Source organism: Coenobita brevimanus, chromosome 45 (genome assembly GCF_032717465.1).
Source record: "Coenobita brevimanus isolate Jiangsu-jjx chromosome 45, ASM3271746v2, whole genome shotgun sequence".
NCBI lineage: Eukaryota > Metazoa > Arthropoda > Malacostraca > Decapoda > Coenobitidae > Coenobita > Coenobita brevimanus.
In genome coordinates, this window is record NC_136998.1 from 8,370,381 (window position 1) to 8,391,678 (window position 21,298).

The 21,298-nt window shown below is 41.5% G+C and overlaps 1 protein-coding gene across 1 annotated transcript in view; it reads right to left on the bottom strand.

Moving 5' to 3' along the window:
* Nucleotides 1-305: 305 nt before the first annotated feature.
* LOC145398429 (dipeptidase 1-like) overlaps nt 306-21,298 on the bottom strand; it is a 144,100-nt gene continuing 123,107 nt past the window's right edge. The window contains exons 10-12 of the mRNA XM_080271311.1: nt 6,223-6,298; nt 5,486-5,624; nt 306-425 (exon numbers count right to left, since the gene is read on the bottom strand). Coding sequence (XP_080127437.1) covers nt 306-425; nt 5,486-5,624; nt 6,223-6,298 — 335 coding nt within the window. The remainder of the gene's footprint in view (nt 426-5,485; nt 5,625-6,222; nt 6,299-21,298) is intronic.

A 21,298-nucleotide genomic window follows, 5' to 3' on the forward strand; every position in this document is an offset into this window, starting at 1 on the left:
TTCCTTCAATGCAAGAATAGAAGAATGGTGGTGAGTCAGGTCAGGTATGAGATGAGGGTGGCAGGCTAGTGTACCTGTAGCGACAAGGATAACAGGAATCATATAGGAAGGTGGTGGTTGGTTAGGCAAGTATGGGACTGGTGTGGCAGGCTAGTGAACCTGTAGTGGCAAGGTGAGCGAGAATCATATAGACAGGTGATGGTGGGTCAGGTCAGGTACGGGACGGGGGTGGCAGGCTGGTGGGCTAGTGTACCTTTAGTAACAAGGACAACAGGAATCATATAGGCAGGTGGTGATGGGTCAGGTCAAGTTTGCGATGGGGGTGGCAGGCTGGAGAACCTGTAGCGACAAGGCCAGCGGGAGTCAATGTCATGGATTGGGATGATCTCTTCTGAAGGACGCTCACCAGACAGCTCATCCCGTACCTGACAAAAAAGAAAAGTATGTAGTTAGTACGAGAGACAACTGTTGCTATGTTCATGTCTTCCCCATGACGACAAGCCTAACTAGCTGACTTTACCTCTTTGCCAGTATATATACTACTTGGTGACAAGGGACAAAGTGGACAAATACTTAAGGAATATAATTTTGTCGATCTGACTGACCGGCTCATTGATATAAGTTAGGTACTTATTACTGCAAGTTGGTCAAGTTGAGCAATAGGCCTTCTCCAGTGACGTCACAGAAATCACGTGGTTTTGTTTACAGCTCGATAATGGACGGCAAACTCCTGGCTGTAGTGGTTGTCCGGACAGGGCTGTCAGAGTAGGAACTGTCAGAAATCTGGATCAACGCCATCAAGATATGTAAAGGAACTAGAAAAAGTGTTTGGGGCTGGATCCTTACACCATACCTAGTGAGAAATTCACCAGTTTCAAGGATTGGGAACCGAAACCATATCTCAGATATGGCGACCTCTATCACTATTTGGTGAACACCCTTTCAAAGTTCACCGGGACATCCCTCAAGGTTAATAGACATTCACATTGTATATGTTTACTATAGCTAGCTGCAAATGACATACTGTACAGTACATGTAAAATATCTTGGTAATCAGTAAATTTTTTATGTGGGGCCAAGGGGGTAGGGGTTGTATTTATTGACTGTGAATCGAGTAGTTGATAAAAGGAATTAGTTACCCACTGACGTAGTTGATGCCCCCTCTATAGCAAGTTTCAAGCATAGGCTAGATAAGCATATGGCAGGTATAGGTTGCATATAAAATTTGTCATTCTTGTGGTCACAATCCTGTGACAGCTGCCTGGCAAGGGCCCGCATGGGTTATTTTAGGCAGAGTAGCTAAGTCACACTTTTGTGGGACCTGTCTAGTATGGACCTATTGGCCTACTGCAGTTATTCTCTCTTCTTAATCTTCAAGTTAGGTCCTAGGTTCGGTTCGGTTAGGTTAGGTTGGTTGGATTAGCTTGGTTTGGTGTAAAAAAAAAAAAAGTAATTTCCGACAGAAATGAACATCAGATTCAAATTAATCACACTATAAAACATTGCAAAATGAAAATTTTAAGCTTCAGTGTGAATTAGGTGTAATTCTGGAAATTTTCCAAAATTTTACTTATTTTGGAAAGTTAAGTAATTATAGGCCAAGATACATACACACAGCCTATCTATATATGTTTAAAATAGTTTAACATAAAATGCGTAATTGAGAGTATATGTCAAAACTGTCAAGTTAACTTTTATATTGCAACTGAAACATAACTCGGGCACAAATTTAAATTAAAGACATTTATTTCATGCTGATCAGTAGCTCAACATAAAACTTAGACTCCAACAATATAATTTTAATGATATTACATTTTACATTAACAAACTCCTCGCAGACATAGTACATACCTGGTAAAATATAAATATATAAGGCTATTAAGTACAGTATTTATCCTCTCGATTGTGATTATTTTTGTACTCAGTGAAAAATGTATATTTAACTGAAGCATGTATTGGCAGTTTGGCTTTCAGTGGAGCAATAAAACTGAAAATTATACATAGTAGTACTAGTAATTAAGCTGTAGTTGTACCTGAAACCTAGTTTAGCATACAGACTCACAGAGGTATATTACAGTTTTACAATGAAGTGTTCAGTTGCGTTCTGTACTGCACTACCACTAATGTGATCTACCATGACACAAATATCAGTGTCAAATGAATCACACTGAAAAACATTGAAAATATAAAAATTTACGTTTTAACCTAACCTAATCTTACTTAACCTTGCCTAACCTAACCTAACCCTCAGTATGCCCTAACCTGTAATTTAATCAGTTCTACCTACGCATGTAACATTCTTGATCATCACTGCTATGAGGAATACAGATTACTCCTATTTCGTTTGTGAAACTCTGGAAAAACACTAAAACAAGGCCTGGACCCTTCCCCTCTTTTCCCACGCACACTCATGGTCATGTGGGTCTTGTACTCTGTGACATTAACATAATTAGGATATCCCATGACATCGCAGCGCAAAGAATGACAAATATGTACGTATCTACTCACAAATCATCGGCTCACGTGATAAGAAACGATTGCTACAGAGCCGGGTGTAGGCCGTCGGCTGCCAGTTCTCCCTCTTCACGGCACCTATCCACTTACGTCGCCTTTCCCTATTGGCTGGAAACCGGTAAAAGTGTACACCATTTCCAGTTTTCTGCCTTGTCTTACAGCCGAAGGCACATCAGTGTAACACCATTGTGGAATCTGCTGTTCTATCTCTCTAGACTTCCGATAATTTGCCCTCCAGTGCGGCACGTAAACAAATCACATGACTCGTGACATCACATGGAAAAGATCTATACATTATCGACCCTCCTTTCACATGAGAGCACATTATGTTCGTCTGAGATGTGGCTTGGATATAACTGGTCAATAAAATGAAACATTACTCCGTGAAAATTATTTTGTTTTAAAAACGATATAAAAATATGGAATCCATGCTAACCAAATCGTCATTTATATCGGTGTTACCAACAGACAATTATATTTTGCTCACGATAGAAGTTTCAGGCAATTAGATAAGTTATCATGAATCATCTTCTTCCCCTAAGCTGAATATACTTGTCTAACGATGGCAAGAATGTGATGTATTTCAGACTCGTGGGAAGTCGTAGCCTGAGTTTCACGTTGAACGAAATTCTCAAGTGTTAGACTGTGCAGGGAACACTATGTTATGACACTATTTCTCGTGCAACCTGAGGGAGTTTTGAAGCACCAACAAGACTTCGTCTCGTGAGAATCTCTGGCCAAAACTTTCCTCCAGTCAAGGTTAGTGGTACACAATGAACAAAAACAATGCTTCAGTAATGTAGAGTGAATAGGGTGTGGCATTGTAGTTCATTGCAACTATGGTCTTTTGCAGTGGAAGGATGCCTTCTGGCATCTTGCCTATAGCAGTATAGAAGCTCACTTCTGTACTGATGAATAGTATTCACGGGGTAAACCTGTGCACTGTTAGTGTGAAGTGAAGCAGCTGCTGCATCCACATGTGAACCAAACCTCTTCATATTAATTTGCGCCTCGCTGTGGGGAAAGACCCTGGCCCGACCCTGGCGAAACTCTGTCTACCACATGGAAGTGCTACTTCCTTACATGGTGCCTGTACTATGTCGTACTTGTTGGACGGCCATAAAGAAGCATTTGCTTACCTTTGTCGCTATTCAAACGATATGTGTACAGACACACATACATACATTTTTATAACCTCTTCTGTGAATATACCAAAATCTACTTTTTCTGCTGTGCAGATCTTCATCAGCGAAAGAGGTTTAAAAGTATTCAATAACCCCTTCAGGTTCAGGGGTTTCTGATTTATCATCTTTATTTGTTTTTTAATAACAACAGAGGAAGGAAAAACAAATGAATAAAAATAGAAAATAATCTAACCTTTCTTTTCCCGATAGGAGTGTAGGGGATCGGGAACAGGGTTCTTTGTCCAGACATTCATAATGAGTGACCGGTTGCTCGCATGTTCGCACCTGAACGGTATTACATGGGAAATATAACAAGCCTTCGGATATAAACCCACATGCACCACAGCCGGTATGAGTGCCTTTAAACACTAACACATCAGCTGTCCATATGATTATGTGGTTATCACCCAGTGAAGTAAATTGCTTCCTCGATTGCAAGAAATCATTTGGCTTGTGACTTGTCACTTAGTGCAAAGTCATGTGAAATTAGTACATCAGGTGAATGAAGGCAACCACCTCTATCTCTGGAAGAGTAGAACTGCCATTTCAGTTAAGGGGTTACTTTGAATAAACTGTGCAAAACATATACCTAAGCAAGAGACCCAAAAACCTCACAAGCCACCAACAGCATGATCCATTGTTGTGGCGTAATATTTATCCACCTCGGTGCACACAATGGGGAAATGAATGAGAAGACCCATCACTGTTGAGGAAAGTAAATGCAGCAAATCAGTGGGTAATGACAGTAATATTAAACCTGAGGGGGTGAACGTGTATGCATGTCCACAGTTTATGACGGACATGTTTAAAAACCAGGATAAAAGTAGGGCGTGCCTGACTTCTCCATCTGATGACTGAGTACGCCCTACAGTTAATCATGCAAACTACCCAAATTCATAAACAATAGATGTGCCATAAATTTGTGAATGGAGTGTGTATATATATATATATATATATATATATATATATATATATATATATATATATATATATATATATATACCGTGTCACTAGGGTCTATGGCGATAATTGTCCGTGGTTCTGCCTATTTTTGCTGCCCATTCTGAATATAGTACACACCAAATACACCATTCAAGGGTGATGAAGACGATGATGATGATTAAGATTTCGTTACCTACTTCACAATTCTGTCCTGTCTAGCATGCCTGCCCTGCCTCACATCACTAGCCTGCCTCACGTGCCTGTCTTACTTCACTTTTTTTTTTTTGAAGTACAGAACAGAGGATGGAAAAACAAACGAATAAAAAAAAATCCATGCAACAGATTACTGGTGTCCTCTGTTCATAAAATATCTGTAACAGTTAGACTTAAACAGCTGTAGGTCGAACTTTGGAGGGAAACAACTCTAGGGAAGCGAGTTCCAGAGAGATGCAGTTAGGGGAATGAAAGAATTCTGATAGGCAGAAGTTCTGCAGTATGACTGAGTGGCATTCCAGTCATGAGGGATGCCAGATGCCCGTGTAGCACGAGGGAAGGCATGGAGAGGTGGCACATGGACGCAACTTCGTCTGAGCATTTGCTATAAAAGTATCTGTAAAATAACGCAAGGGAGGCAACATTCCTTCTTACTTGTAGGGGAGGTAGTTTATTAGTAACAGCAGGGTTATTAATAATTCTAACAGCTTGAATGGGTTACCTCACGTGCCTGGTCAGTCTCGCGCATCTGGCTTGCCTCACAGTTGTAACCATCTAACATGTCCGGCCTACTTCGCATGACAGGCCTGATTCACATGCCAGGCCTTTCTCACATGCCTGGCCTTGCTCACCTGCTCAACCCTGGCCATGACCCGCAACAGATTGAGACCTGCCAACTTCTTCAGGTCCTGCAGTGACCACGTGGCATCTCGGAGCAGTTCAGCAAACAGTCGTGGGTAACAGGTGACGTCAGGCAGCTCCTTCGGTGTGCTGGGTCAAAAAAGAATAACGGGGTATTGTTAAGGCAACTAACTGATACGACTATATCCTGTGTTTTTGGCCTATGACTGTAAATATGCAGGATGGCTACATAGCCACGTGATCTAACAATAAGAATACGAACAACAAAAACAATAAGATGAACCTAAATTATATAAGTCATGTCATGAAGGCATTGTCCCTTGACCCTGCTCTAGTGGCCTCTTATATATTGGTATCGTTCTAGTCATGTACAGCTCCGGCCACTTGTTTATTAACACTCTCCTGAAGCTGTACAAAATGGGAAATTGTTGAGTCGAGATAATTTTTTTTTTGCAGTTTCATTAAGACTGTACATTGAGGGGATGTTATTGTTATTATTCTTCCTGCTTCCAGATGATTTGCCGTACACTAACTTACTCCCTCGTTGTGGACAGGTAATTTAAGATTCTATCTAGCATATTCAATATGAAGGTTTTCTAAATCTGACTAAATGTCTGATGGTAAAACCAAAAATGTCACTTGAGTGAAAGGTTCAATAACTTCTAAGCTTCAGAGATGCAGATGAATCAGTGGTGGCTATTGTGGCAGCGTTGACAATCTCACGTACCTGTTAATGCCGTCGTAGCCAGCTCCTATACCTACGTAGTCCACCCCGGCCATGGTTCGAACGTGGTTGATATGCGCTGCAGGGAGACACGGAATGAATTATATAGTTGTTTTTGCTCTACCCCAGTCTGTCTGGCCAACAAAATCAACCTACAACAAGCAAGCAACCGCCTTCATGTGGCAGACGGTGCATCACCTGGGTTGGAAGAAAGTCTTTCTATATGGCGAGGTGTGAGTAAAAAGGAGGACGTATAGACCCCAAGAGGATGAGTAGTGCAAGGGGATATGTATCAAAAATTAGTCTCAGACGAAACTTTGACTGTTTGGTAACTGTGGTTGAGTTTCCCGTCTGGAAGTGTTGTGAAAGGCCAACTACAGGGACTTGGCCCCATCTCACTGCTATGGTAATACCTCCAAGGATGACGTAAGCATTCACCTGTTGCCTCGAACAAGTGTGAAACAAGACTATGCAAGGCAGAGGCATCCACATTCTCTGGGCCAGATCCGTGTTGCAGTCGCATATCCCGGGTTGATGATGTATACAGATTTTACCGCCTAAAACTGTGCATGAACAGATGGACGTAGAGGAGGGGAAGTAATGTTCTGTAGCAAGGAACAAAGTCTAGTGCAACTAACGTTAAACAGCCTGAGGAGATAGAGGCCATGTGGGTATGCAACACCCCACCGGTCACCATGTTCAATTTCTTCCAAAATAGTTTATGTGGAGTACCACTCCACCTGCCATGTTCCCTCAAGAAAGGTGTGCTGCTGCAACACCTAACTGTCACCTCTGATACACTTAGGACAACCTACCCATGTAGAGGTTTTAATATGACAGATGGAAGAGTTCAGTATAACTCTAACTGGCGATTTCGTCACAAAAGGAGAAAACATAATTGATTTTATACATGCCAACTTTAGGGGTCCACCACCTACTACCCAGAACCACCCCACCCTCCGCCCCAGTAACATCCCTGATTTATCATTGCTGTTGTCCCACTCTCCCACAAGCTAACAAAAGAGTGAAGCCAAAGTTTACAACCACTTACTGAATCAACAAAGAGAGTTCAGATGATAGATTACACAGTATGATCAGAGGTGAAGAGGCCTTAATAACATTATATAATAACACAATTTACCATTACATCTTCCATTCCATAACAGTCAAACTGGATTACTTACAATATTATGAGACTTAAGCAGGTAGAAAAATACATTTACCTTAACCAGCTAAGGTGTTTACAAGAAAACAGGCTACAATGCAATCGAGCTGCAAAGAAGACTTGCTGCCTCACTAGGCTTCAGCACCTTAAACGAGCCCACATTGATGAGTGGTCTAATAAGTAAAGAAGTGAATTTGCTACAATAAACAAACACTTACCTCCTTTCATTGCATTGAATAATTTAGTTATGAAGAAGATGCACACAGATTTAGTAGCCATTTTGCTAGCATATATCAGAAGTTGCAAACTTAGCCCCAAACTCCCTACTAACCCACCACCAGCTCCTTCCCCCCGAAGACTCTGTGGAGTACAGTCAAGTCTCTTTATACATCAGGCCGTTATGTAATAGATCACTACAATGCTAATTCAAAAGTCAGAACATTTTTTGGAATAACAGTTTCAAAAATGACCACGAATTCGCAAGAATGATAATTGAAATGGCCGCCTCCGATAATCTCATGTGGACGCAATGGTGCACGGCAGTTGACAGTCAGCTGTCTGTGCAAACGTGGCAGCCCAGTGTCTACAAGAACAGAATTCCATCTCGAGTCTTTGAGCAGGTAGCAACTTCCGTGCCAATCCTCTGAAGACCTTATCGCTCTCCCCCAACCGATCGACTGTCCTGTGCCTGCGATAATCTCCCTTGTGTTCTTCGAGTTACCTAACGCTCTCACTTGCATGAGGCCATTGTAACACCATTGCTATCGCCAGGTAACAGTAAAAGTACACTACGAATAATGCTGCATGCGACAGGTGAGAGAACACTTTTAGTGTGTGAAATAAGTGAAACATTATTTTGAGATCATGTCTGATGCTACCCAGAGTGGAAAGCACGGTGCTGCCGAGGGACAGGCTAAAAGGGTGAGATGTGGCCTCTCCGCTGACGAGAAATTAGACACTTTTAAGCATCGTAAGGGGGGGGGGTAAGAACCAAGCAAGATCGCTGATGTCCCTCAAGCTGCCCCAGTCCACGGTTTCAATGATGCTAAAGATATTAGATGCTGTAATTATGACGTTGCAGAACGAGACTTCTCTGACTGATAAAAGACTGACTAGATGAAGGGAACCTATCCTGGAAGAGATGGAGCACGCCCTAGTTCTGAACTGAGCCAAGTAGCCTCTTCACCGATCTTTCATCTGCAGTAAAACTTTCAATCTCTGGAAGGACCTTAGGGCTATGCAAGTTATGGAGGTCAAGGGGGAGTTTAAAACCAGCATGGTTTTGTTTGGGAGGTTTTAGACCAGTGTTGGCCTTAAGCATGGAGTGTCTGCTAGTGCTGACCATGGGGCGGCTGAGGCCTTCCCTGTGAAGTGCTGAAGGTAATGATAGAGGATGATAATTTCCAAAACAGGCCATTGTCGTTGACGGGACGCATCTGTTTTTGAAACGCATATCCTTGGATAAAAATATATAAGCAAGGAAGAACGACATGCACCAGTGTTTAATGCAGCCAAGGATCACCTCACCCTCCTCGCTTGTGCAAATGATGAGGAGGACCTGTTTATCAGTGGGAGAATTTCCGAGCACAAGCAGGGTTCGTGAGGAGATTCCCGGGGTTATTTGGAAAAGTAACCCCCAGGCCTGGTTGACCTGACTCTGCCACTCATACATGGAAGGATATCTGTTCCCACACGTGCACGACACTGCCAGTCACAACAACCTTGGCAACGATTCCCACCTATTGGTTGGCTGTCGATGTCGATGTCGATAGGTTGGAGGCTTAGTCTTTGAAACGGCACCTCCTTAACAAAATTTTCTTGATGTAATTAGTTTCTGTGAGTGTTTCGATTTTGTTCCCTTATTTTTCTCTCCTTTTTTTTTTCCAAATCATGTGTAGTACAACTTGCTTTTGTTATACTTGTTCATTTTCAAACACAAAGTTTCTTGTTACTTGATTTCTGTATTCCTCATACGGCTGTTGTAGTACCACGGTTGTTGTTCTTTCTTGATAAAATTCTGGGCAGTCTACAACAGGGTGTTCTAAGTCTTCGTAATCTGCTTCGCACAATGGAAATCTAACATTTTCATTTGTACGTCTTTTTCTGTCATTCAGAGGTAAACAATTTGTTCCTGCTTTGTACCTAGTAACTGAGCTTGGTGTATTGTCATAAAAAAGTTCCTCCAATATTTCTGTTTTCCATTCTTGGTATATTCTTAAGCTTGCGTTCTTTTCTACCTCCTTTCTCCACTTGTCTGCACCCCATACCTGTGTTCTTCTCTTCAGTTGGTTTTTAGTTTATGTTTGTTTCCTGATAGTTTAGGTTTACCTCTATTATGTATCATTTTGTCCCTTGAATTCACTTTATATTACTTTCTTTTGTCAATCTTGTCCTAATCTTCTTAAGCTCAATATCATCTTCCTTAACATTTTTCATACATTGAATTCTTCCATCAATAACTCTTCTTTTCGTGCTTGATGCTCCAATTTCTCACTTTAATGTACAGTTTGGTGCATATTTGGGAGCTCCTAATAGCTGTCTGAATACTGCATTTTCTATTCTTTATAGGATTTCTACCTCCGTTTCAGTCATATTTATTGCATTTATTCCATGTAGAACTGATGGTAATGCAATATTCTTCCAGTGCTTTTTCCAATTAGTATTTTGTTGCAGCTCTTTGCTATTATTGAAATATGCCATATTTGCTAGTCTAGTTGCTTTCTCCATCATGTCAGTTTTGTGTGACTTGAAATAGTTCCTTGTGTTGTCTGCTGTTATTAACAGATATTATATCTTACGTGTTACATTTATTCCTTCAATTTCATCTGGTTGTTCCTTCATAGTATACATTATTATGTTACCATTATTTGTGTTTTTATCGACTCCATATTTCCTGGCCACTTTTGTCGTTCCTTTAATATATACTGTCCATTGCTGCTCCTACTGAATGTGCCAGTAACAGCCCATCATCAGCTAAGAACAGAAAATCTGTGTTGGTCAATTCATTGTGGAATCCTGTATTTCTGTTTTCCATTTCATTTATAATCATGGATGTTATTAACTTGAATAATGCCGTTGATCCTATGCCTCCTTGTTTAATACCACTAGAAATCTTAATTTCTTGTTGATGTTTCCATACTTTATTATTGTTTTATCATCTCTATACAGGTTTGCAATGGCATCTATTATTAATAGTATACCTTGTATGTCATCAGTGTTTCAATTATTTTCTTTCTGGTGATGGAATCATATACCTTTTTAAAGTCAATTGATGTTACAATCAGGGGTTTCTTCATTCTGTAGCTTTCTACTATACAGTATTATAGTATTAGAATATTATCCTTCACTTTCCACCTTTTGTAAATCCAGCTTAAGTCTCTTTGTTTTCGCCAATGTTAATTACATGCCTGTCTATTCTTTGCCCATTTAGTGACATAAATTTCTCATAAGAAATGTCGGAAAGGGCTAATGGTCTCAGATTTTCTGAAGTTAGATGAGAAGTAGGGGTGTTGAATAAGCTGAGAGACAGAAGAGTTATATGTAGGGAGGACGAGAAAGGTGAAAAGATTAGTAGGAGAGAGTAAGAAGAAAGTAGATGAGGAATTTGGAAGGAATTTGGGTGTAAAGTGGAGGGAATGTATGAAAATGTTCTGGAATAAGGTAAAGAGAGTCAGACAGGCGCCAAAGAAGTTAGCTGGCGAGTGATAGATAAAAATGGTAGATTACTAGTGGAGAAAGGAGAAAAAGTGAGCAGATGGAGAGAACACTTTAATGAATTGTTGAACATAGAGAATGAAAGTATTGCGAGTATAAGTGGCTGGGGAATGGCTGGGAGAAGGAGGGAGGTGAGAAGACAGGAAGAAATCAGTAGGATGGACGTTCTGGAAGCAATGAAGACAGTCAAAATGAGGAAAAACCCAAGAATTGATGGAGTGTGTGGTGAAATGCTGAAGCATGGGGGAGAGACAGTAGTTGAATGGATGTGGAAGATGTGCAGATATGCCTGGGAGGAAGGTAGAGTCCCGGAGGATTGGAAGTCAGGTATAATTATTCCCTTGTACAAATGGAAAGGGGAAAAAGAGGTGTGTGGTATTCATAGAGGCATTTGTCTTCTTAGTGTCATAAGAAAAGTATATGGTAGGATACTTATTGACAGAGTTAGGGAAATAACAGAGGAATTAGTTGGAAAGGAACAGGGAGGCTTTAGGAGGGGAAGAGGTTGTGTAGATCAGATATTCATTCATTGATCTTTAGTGGAAAAGTTTCTAGAGAAGGGAAAGAAGTTGTATGCGGCCTTCATGGATTTGGAGAAAGCATATGACAGGGTGGATATAGAAGGACTGTGGAAAGTATTAAGAATATATGGAGTAGATGGGAAGTTGTTGAATGCTGTGAAGAGTATGTATGAGGGTGCTAAGGCTGCAGTGCGTGTGGATAGTGAACTAAGTGAGTTTTTCTGTTTGAAGGTTGAGTTGAAACAGGGATGTGTCATATCTCCATGGTTGTTCAATCTGTATATGGATGGGGTTATAAAAGAGATACAAAGTAGGTCAGTGGATGTTGGAGTGGCCCTAATGAGAGAGGGCAGTGTTTGGAAACTCCCTGTACTGTTGTTTGCTGATGATACTGTGTTGTTAATTGAAGACGAAGGGGAGCTGCAAGGCTTGGTGGATGAGTTTGGGAGAGTGTGTAAGAAATCTAAAGGTGAATGTAAGGAAGAGTAAAGTTATGGTCGTCGAAACAGATGAAGTCAGCGAATGTACAGTGAGGTTGGATGATGAGGAAATGGAAAATGTGAGTGCGTTTAAGTACTTGGGTAGTGTGATGAGGAAGGATGGAAGTTTGGAGAGTGAAGGGTACAACAAGGAAGAAAGGTTGCTGGTTCCTTGAAGGCAGTGATAAGAAACAGGAAAGTGAGCATGGATGTGAAAGAGTTATTACATGACAGTATTGTGATACCAAGTCTAACGTATGTGAGAGCATTGGACGTAAGTTATTGGAGAGGAGCCTGTGGGGTCACATGGAGAAACAGGCTGATGAATGAGGATGTGAGAAAGCGATGTGGTGTGGATGTGGATGTGATAGGAAGTGTTATGAGAAACACACTGAGGTAGTTTGGCCATGTGGAGAGGATGGAGGGTGAGAGCCTGACGAGGAGAGTGTATGTGAGTGAGGTGGAGGGGGAAAGAGAGAGGGGAAGGCCAAGGATGAGATGGAGGGATGGAGTGGAAGGGTATGTGAGAGAGGGGTGTGTGAATTGGGAGCAGGGCAGTGAAATGGCGGGAGACAGGGTGACGTGGAGACGATTTGTTTGTGGCCACCCCGTATGGGATTAAGGAGTCTGGCAATAGATAGATAGATTGATAGGTTTGTTGATCTTTGGTAATATCTTAGTTTTAGATATTTTCCATCCATCTGGTTTTTCCTCGTTGTAAATTTCCTTTTGTAGGCATTTCTTTAGTACATCAGTACATAATGCACTGGCGTTTCTTTAGTGCATCAGCACATATTGCACTGTCTCCCAGCACTTTATACAACTCCGGTTTTGTGTCATCTGGTCCTGCCGCATTTTTATCTTTTAATTTTCTCACACACAGTTTTACTTCAGATTCAGTTAGAAATGGGAATTCCACTGGTCTTACTGTCCCGTTGTTTTCTATCCTAAATGCTAAGTCCATATGTTTTCTTGTTCATGCTGGGAACTGATACTGATGTATTTCTTCTCTCCTGAGTTTTTGGTCCTTAAATCTATATAAGGTTCCTTTCTGTCTATCTATCCATTGCCAGACGCCTTAATTCCGTAAGGGATGGCCACAAACAAATCGCCTCCATGTCCCCCTGTCCCCCGCCATTTCATTGTCTTGCTCCCAGCTTGCATCTCCCTCTCTCATATACCTCTCCACTCCATCCCTCCATCTCATCCTTGGCCTCCCCCTCTCCCCCCCCCTCCATATCACTCACATACACTTTCCTCGTCAGTCTCTCGCTCTCCATCCTCTCCACATGGCCAGACCACCTCACTGTGTATCTCCTAACGCTTCCTATCACATATAGGCTACATCCACACCACAACGATCCTTCACTTCCTCATTTGTAACTCTTTCTCTCCATGTGACTCCACATTCTCCTCTCAGATAACTCATTTCCACAGCTCTCACTCTTGACTTGTGTCCCTCCAGCAAGGTCCAACCTTCAAATCCATATACTAGAATTGGTATCACAGTACTGTCATACACAGTAGTAGCTCTTTCACTTCCATGCTCACTTCCCAGTTCCTTATCACTGCCTTCAAGGAACCAGCAACTTTTCTTCCTTGTTGTACCCGTTCAAGCACTTCACCCTCTAAACTTCCGTCCTTACTCATCACACTACCCAAGTACTTAAAAACATTCACATAATTTCCTCCTCATCCAACTCATTGTACATTCACTGACTTCGCTTCTCTTGAAGACCATAACTTTACTCTTCCCTACAATCACCTTTAGATTCCGTTTCTTACACACACTCCCAAACTCATTCACCAAAGCCTTGCAGCTCCCCTTCGTCTTCACTTAACGTCACAGTATCATCTGCAAACAGCAGTATAGGGAGATTCCAAGCACTGCCCTTTCTCATTAGGGCCGCTCCAACATCCACTGCCCTACCTTTATCTCTTTTATAATCCCATCCATAAACAGACTGAACAACCAAGGAGACATAACACATCCTTGTTTTAATCCAACCTTCAAATAGGAAAATTCACTCAGTTCACTATCCACACACACTGCAGCCTTGGAACCCTCATGCATACTCATCACTGCATTCAACAACTTCCCATCTACTCCATATATTCTAAATACTTTCCACAATCCTTCTCTATCCACCCTGTCAAAATTATGCTTTCTCCAAATCCATGAAGGCCACATACAACTTCTTTCCCTTCTCTAGAAACTTTTTCATTAAAGAGCTAAGAATGAATATCTGATTTACACAACTTCTTCCCTTCCTAAAACCTCCTTGTTCTTCTCCAACTAATGCCTCAGTTATTTACCTAACTCTGTCAATAAGTATCCTACCATATACTTCTCCTATTACAATACGAAGACATTTTCCCCTGTGATTACCACACACTTCTTTTTTCCCTTTTCCTTTGTACAGGGGAATAATTATACCTGAATTAAAATCCTCCGGGGCTCTATTATCCTCCCGCGCCAATCTGCATATCTATCACATCCATTCCACTATTATCTCTCCCCCATGCCTAAGCATTTCATCACACACTCCATCAATTCCTGGGGCTTCCCCATTTTAACTTTCTTCATTGCTTCCACGGCTTCCATCTTACTGATTTCTTCCTCTCTTCTCACATCCCTCATTTTCAGCCATTCCCCAGCCGCTTATACTCGCATTACTTTCATTCTCTTTGTTCAGCAATTCCTTTAAGTGTTTTCTCCATCTGCTCACTTTTTCTCCCTTCTCCACTAGTAATTTACCATTTTTTTCTTTCACTCACCAGCTAACTTCTTTGGCGCCCTTTCTGACTCTCTTTACCTCTTTCCAGAACATTTTCTTACATTCCCTCCACTTTAAACTCAAGTTCCTTCCAAATTCCTCATCCACTCTCTTCTTACTCTCTTTTACTAATCTTTTCACCTCTCTCTTCCTTTCTACATATAAACTCTCTCTTCCGTCTCACAACTTCTCCCAGGCCCTTGTTTCTCGTCCACTCACTATATGCTTTCTTGTTTGTGCCACAGCCTCTCACCTCTTCATTCTACCTTGCTGTTCCTTGCATCCCCTTTTGTCTTCTCTTCACCCCACACACCACCTCACATGCTACACAGATTTCTTCTGTGAAAGTCTTGCACATACCCTCCACGTCCCTCATCTGCTCCAGTCCATATTTACCCAATCGTTCCTCCAGTTCCCTAGTATATTCTGCCTTCTTACATCCTCTTGTAACCTTTCCACCCTCCTTGTATGAGCTACTTCCTCCTGTCCTTCCCTTCTTCTGATTCTCCACTTCATTTGGACTTTGATTTTGGTGGTGGTCAGAAAGTCCACTCCCGTAACCTCTATATACGCTTGCGTCCATTACACACCTTCTCATCCTTTCATCCACACACACATAATCAATCATTGCCTTCCGTTCATTCAGTTCACTACCCACCCTTCTCATCACTCGCCATATACTTATGGATCATTTTGTTCCTGAAGAGGGTACTGGCTATCACCAACCCCCCTCCCCCAGCACAAATGTCCACTAAAGCACTGCCATTCTCATCTATCTCTGCATGCACACACCACTCACCAACTATTCCACCCACTTTCACATTCCCTACTTTTTCTTTCATATCTCCAATCAAAAACACTCTCTCATTCCTTTCAAACTTCTCCATGCACGCTTCCACATTCGTGCAGAACTCTTCTCTCACTGTGCTTATACAATCTTGCGTTGGTGCATACACACGCACAATCGCCCACATTTGTAGTCCAGCTTTCAATCTTATCCACACAATCCTTGAGCCAACTGAGCCATACTCTCTTATATTCTCCTTCCATCTGTTACACACATCAATACATACTCCTTCCTTTGACCTCTCATTCTCACCTACTCCCGCACATATACCCCATCCATACTCCCATTCCCACATATTCCCATGTCGCCATTTAGTTTCACTTAATCCACATACATCCACTTTCGCACCCTGAAGCACCTGGACAATCTCTCTTTCACCTCATCATTTGCATCCCTTACATTCCATGTAGCTATCCGTACTAAGACTTTAGTTCGGTCCTTAGTCGTCACCTTTTGGTCAGTCCTGGTCCGAGGCTTCTTGTTCGTATTGTCGGTTATTTGTTTTCCGGGGACGGGCACTAACCATCCGCCAGCCCACTTGTTGTCACATAGTTAACACGTGTTGGTTGGTTATAAGGTTACCACCCAGCATTGTAAATGCTTTCCTGGTCTACAGGAAATCACTTTTTGTACAGAATCATTAAGCCTGCTCCTGTCTTAGCAGTTTGTTCTCTCATGTCATGTAGTTGTGTATGGTAATATTCTCATTAAATGTTACTTTATTTTCTGTTGTGTTTCTATTAGGCATAAGATACTTCGTTCTTCTTCAACTAATTTTTCCATTTCTACGACTTTTACTTTGATCGGCCCCAGTATATTTAGTAGTTTAACATTAAATTGCTTACCTTTTCCTCTAACACTGCTGTGCACTCTCTTTACATTACAGGTACTGGCCTTTCTACCTCTTAATACCTCTTTTTTACCGCCCTTGCTGTGATTAATCATCCGTTTTTTTAAGTACCAACCTTATTCTCCTGGACTTCTCTTTTTATGATCCATGTCTTAAATTTCTTTCCATTTCTCTTTCTGTTAGTTCAACTGAAATGCCTACACTTTTTTTTTTTTTTTTTTTTTTTTTTTTTGCTGGGTCTGTCTCTTGTCGCAGTTTCCTTGAACTCTTGATATTATTCCACTTCTGGTATTCCTCTTCTAGTTTTACCAACAATGGTCTAGGCCTATCATTACTTTCATTTTCGTCTCTCCTCTTGCCTAATCTAACTACATTCACTATATTGTAGTCATTCCTTCCCAATCCAAGTGCGTTTTCAATTATATCTTTGCATCCTTTCATATATTCATCTATTCTTTCTGGGGTGTTTTCATTCTTGGACTCTGGTATAGTATACATCACCAAATTGTTTTTCCTTCTACTTCTGGCCTCATATTCTTTCAAATATTCAATCACATTGTTAGTTGCCTTCTCCACCACATGCTCCTGATTTGTAATCTCTTTTGTTTCCGACATTTTCTCGAGTATTTCACATTTGTCTTTTTCCATTTTTCCTTCCGGTTTCAATATCTTCTCTCGAATATCCTTATTTTCTTCCTCTATTTTTTTTCCCATTCGTTCATTTCCCCCTCTAAGATCATCAGCCTCCTTTTCCATTCCTCTCCACTTTGGCATTCTTGCTATTAATTCAGGTCTACATGTGTTACAAAACCACTGAGCATCTTTATCTTTCTTTAGGCTCTTGAACAGCTCTTGGTTTACCTTTCCACATCGTGGGTGATACCATACCAAGAACATGATACAAAAAATACAGTTCTCTCCATCTTCCACTTCTCTTTTGCACTTCCAACATTTTGTTTGTAAATTTTTTGCCATTTTTCCTCTTCACTTATATTAAATTCCTTCAAATATTTTTGGAAAAATGATCACTTTGTTCGGGAACAAAATCACAAACGCCTCACCCTTCTGTAAACAAGGTCCCTCCTTTAAAGAGAAAGTCTGAATTATCCTGAACTATCATACTCATCATCCTCATGAACTCCATCAAACACATTGTTTTCTACACTGCGCCGTCATCATCATCACCATCAGAGAAATTGAAAGGGAAAAGGGGACCTGAAGTACGTCAGAGAGTGGAACCCTGGTTCCTAGAAACCCATCCTGACTCTCTGCCCATGTGACTCTTGTGACAGTACCACGAGCCACCCTCAGGGCATGGAGTACTGGGTGGATATTATCAAAGTCATTTACCTGTCCTTCAACACATCATTATTGCTCCAGCCCATGGATCAGGGCGTCATTGCAACATTGAAAGCCTACTACCTCCACCGCATCATGAAGCATATGGTGAGAGTGAGTGGTTCTGTAGTGAAGGATGTAGTGTGGCAGTTCTTGAAAAATCATATCAAGCAAGCCATCGTCCACATCACGGTCGCATGAATGGAAGTGCAGTCAAGAGACTGCACACAGAACGCCGTCTGGCGCAAATCATGGTTCGAGTGTGTGTGTGTTTCTCCTTCATGAGGTTCATGGTGGTGCCGGACATCCGTCGAATTATCTTCGACCTCTCGCATCAGGCGAGATTTAAGGAGGTCAAAGAGGAAGAAGTGCAAGAGGTCCCTGACAGCCATGCTGAGCAGCTGTCCACAGAGGAGCCCATTGAGCTAAAAGAACGGATGGCAGAAGCAGAGGAATGACGAGGACGGCAGCGAGCTTGGTTACCTTCATATTCTCGACATAACTACCTTGAAGGAGTTCCTTATAATAATGGAATGGAAATTTCATTCACTAGGGACAAGGACCCGAACCCGGTGAGGAGTGAAGCATCAAAATTTGGCATAAAATAACACTTGAAGACATACAAGGAGCACCTGGCAGCTATGAAAATAACAGCACAGCAGACCACCATAACATCCTTCTCCACTGCTGGCAGCACCGAGAAAGAGTCAAGGCCACCAAAGAGTGGTGTGCAAATGCACCGTCCTGCATCACCTGCCTTTGTCATGTCTATCTTGTGTTCATCACCACCTGGTACACCCGCATCCCACACCGTCACTTCCTCCCTCGCCCTCACTGCTACGCTCACTATCGGGCACACCACATCTCTCTCAATCGGCCTCACCGCATCACTCTCCTCATCTCTCTTCACCTCCTCGTGAGGACTTGAAGTGATTGCCCAGGTCCTCGAGCTGTCCTCCCATCATTGAGTTGACCCTTGATGACGACTCAGACTGGCCAAGGAAATACTTCTGGTAGGTGGCAGAGGCTTTGGGGGGGATTTTATGTTTCGTGTTTAAGGACATTCCTTTCTCTCCCCGTTGAACCCATGTTATATCAACCTCATTTTACGATGAACTGTTATGTAATAGTTTTTTGCTTGATGCAGTTCTACTGTATAGCGAGTCATGACTGAATCCAGTTGCCAGACGTATTAAATCTCTCAAGAGTACATGGTCTACCCTACCCACAGACATAATCAAATACATCAGTACTAGCTACTTTCCTCGCTTCCATAATTATTGTTTACCTCCCACATTTTAAATGCCCCTGAGCTTGAAAGACCGCACATGTTATGCCTCTGTCATAATCCACTAATCCTGTTTTCATTGCTCCCATATCCAGTGTGACTGTGACTGATTATTGTTTGAGTGGCGCTATGCTGGCACTGCTGTTTCGGTCGACGCTTAACAGTTCGGAAATATTAACTCCTCCTCCATAACACACTGTATTCTCATCTTATTCCACTTCACTTACCGAAGTCCTCAAACTTCAAACTCCGCCCTCTGTTTCGTACGGGGCATTTCCGTTCTCTCTCTCTCTCTCTCTCTCTCTCTCATAAAAGAAAAAAAAATGAGAGTGAGACAGTTATATGGTTACACAGGTAAAAAGACCACACAGACCTTACAATCTCTGTCAGGCGGCTCAGCTTTAACACGACCACAGTACTCAAACTAGAAATAGGAAAAATAAACAGCACAGCAAAGACTCTCTCTTTCACCCTCGGGACCCACTGGCTTTTGTTATACAGGAAGAAGGTGAGAGATGGCACACTGAAGGATTAAAAAGAATAAAAGAAATGATATCGAGCGTCAGAAGGTAATATATAACAAACATGGAAAGGCTGAATGTACTGCCATTAGTTGTGATCTTAACCTATTGCATGCACTTTATAATATTTACTTTTCATTAATAAATATTGGAGGAAATTTGAACTGTATTGCCTGCTTAACTGTTAGAGATGAGAGGAAAAGTCTTGTTCACGCTTGCATTAATACATTAATGCAAAAGATCATCAATGCCTACGTCTCTGTTACAGGGAGTTCGTGTAACCAGTGATTGCAAGAAATCCCTAGCCAACGGAATTCGTGAACTGCGTTTAAATTAGGATGGGTTAACTAAGGTTAGGCTAAGTTAAACTGCAATTAGGTTAGTCAGGGATAATCTACCGTAGGTTAAGTTTAGGTTGGTTTAGGTAAGGTAAATTTAGGTGAATGCTAAGTTATGTTAATCGTTCATCTTAATTAACCTAACCTTACCAAACTAACCCTGCCAAACCTAACATAAACTTACCCTAGATTATCCCAGCATAACCTAACCGCAGCCTATTTTTTTTTCTAATAACAGAACAGAGGAAGGAAAAACAAATGAATAAAAGAAAATAATCCATACACCAGATAACTGGTGTCCTTCATTCATTAATAATCTGTAACACTTGAACAGCCGTAGGTTGAAGTTTAGGGGGAAACAACTCTAAGGAAGCGAGTTCCAAAGAGATGCAGTTCTGGAATAAGAGGTTTCTGATAGGCGGAAGTTCTGCAATATGGCAGTATCCCAGTCATGAGCGCTACCAGATGCCCGTGTAGCACTGGGGAAGGCATGGAGAGGTGGCAAAGTGGATGCAACTTCGTCCGTGTATTTTCCATAAAAGTAACTGTAAAATAACGCAAGGGAGGCAACATTCCTTCTTACCTGTCGGGGAGGTAGTTTATTTGTAACAACAGGGTTATTAATAATTCTAACAGATTTGTTCTGAATTCTGTCTGGTTCTTTTAGTGCAACCTCTCCACATCCATTCCACAAGGATAAGCAATAATCATGCTGAGAGCGCACATGACTCTAAAGCTAATTGCTCGTCAGTGAAGAAGCTACAAACTCTGTGCAATAATCCAAGTTTCTTTGAGGCGGTTTTAGCAAGTAACCTGACACGAGAGGTCCAAGCTGAGGGCATTATTAAGTGAAACACCGAGAATTTCAATACTTTTGGAGATAGGAATATGAGTAGCATTGATGGTAATATAGGAATCTGGCAATACATGTTCATGTAAATTATATATATTTGGTTTTACAAGCATTAAATGAGAGAAGGTTATCTTGTCCCCATTCACTGATCCTAAATAGGTCTTGATTTATGGAGGTGGCTGTACTGAGTTGTGAGTTAGAGATACTTTGTGAGTGTGTGTTTAAGTGTGAATGAATTGTGAAGTGTTGAGTCATCTGCATATTAATGGATGGGATTATGGGTGACTGATAAGAGCTCATTCATATGAAGTTAGAATAGGATTGGAGCCAAAACTGATCCTTGTGGCATGCCGGCGTTAACTAGATGGAAATTGGAATATACATGACC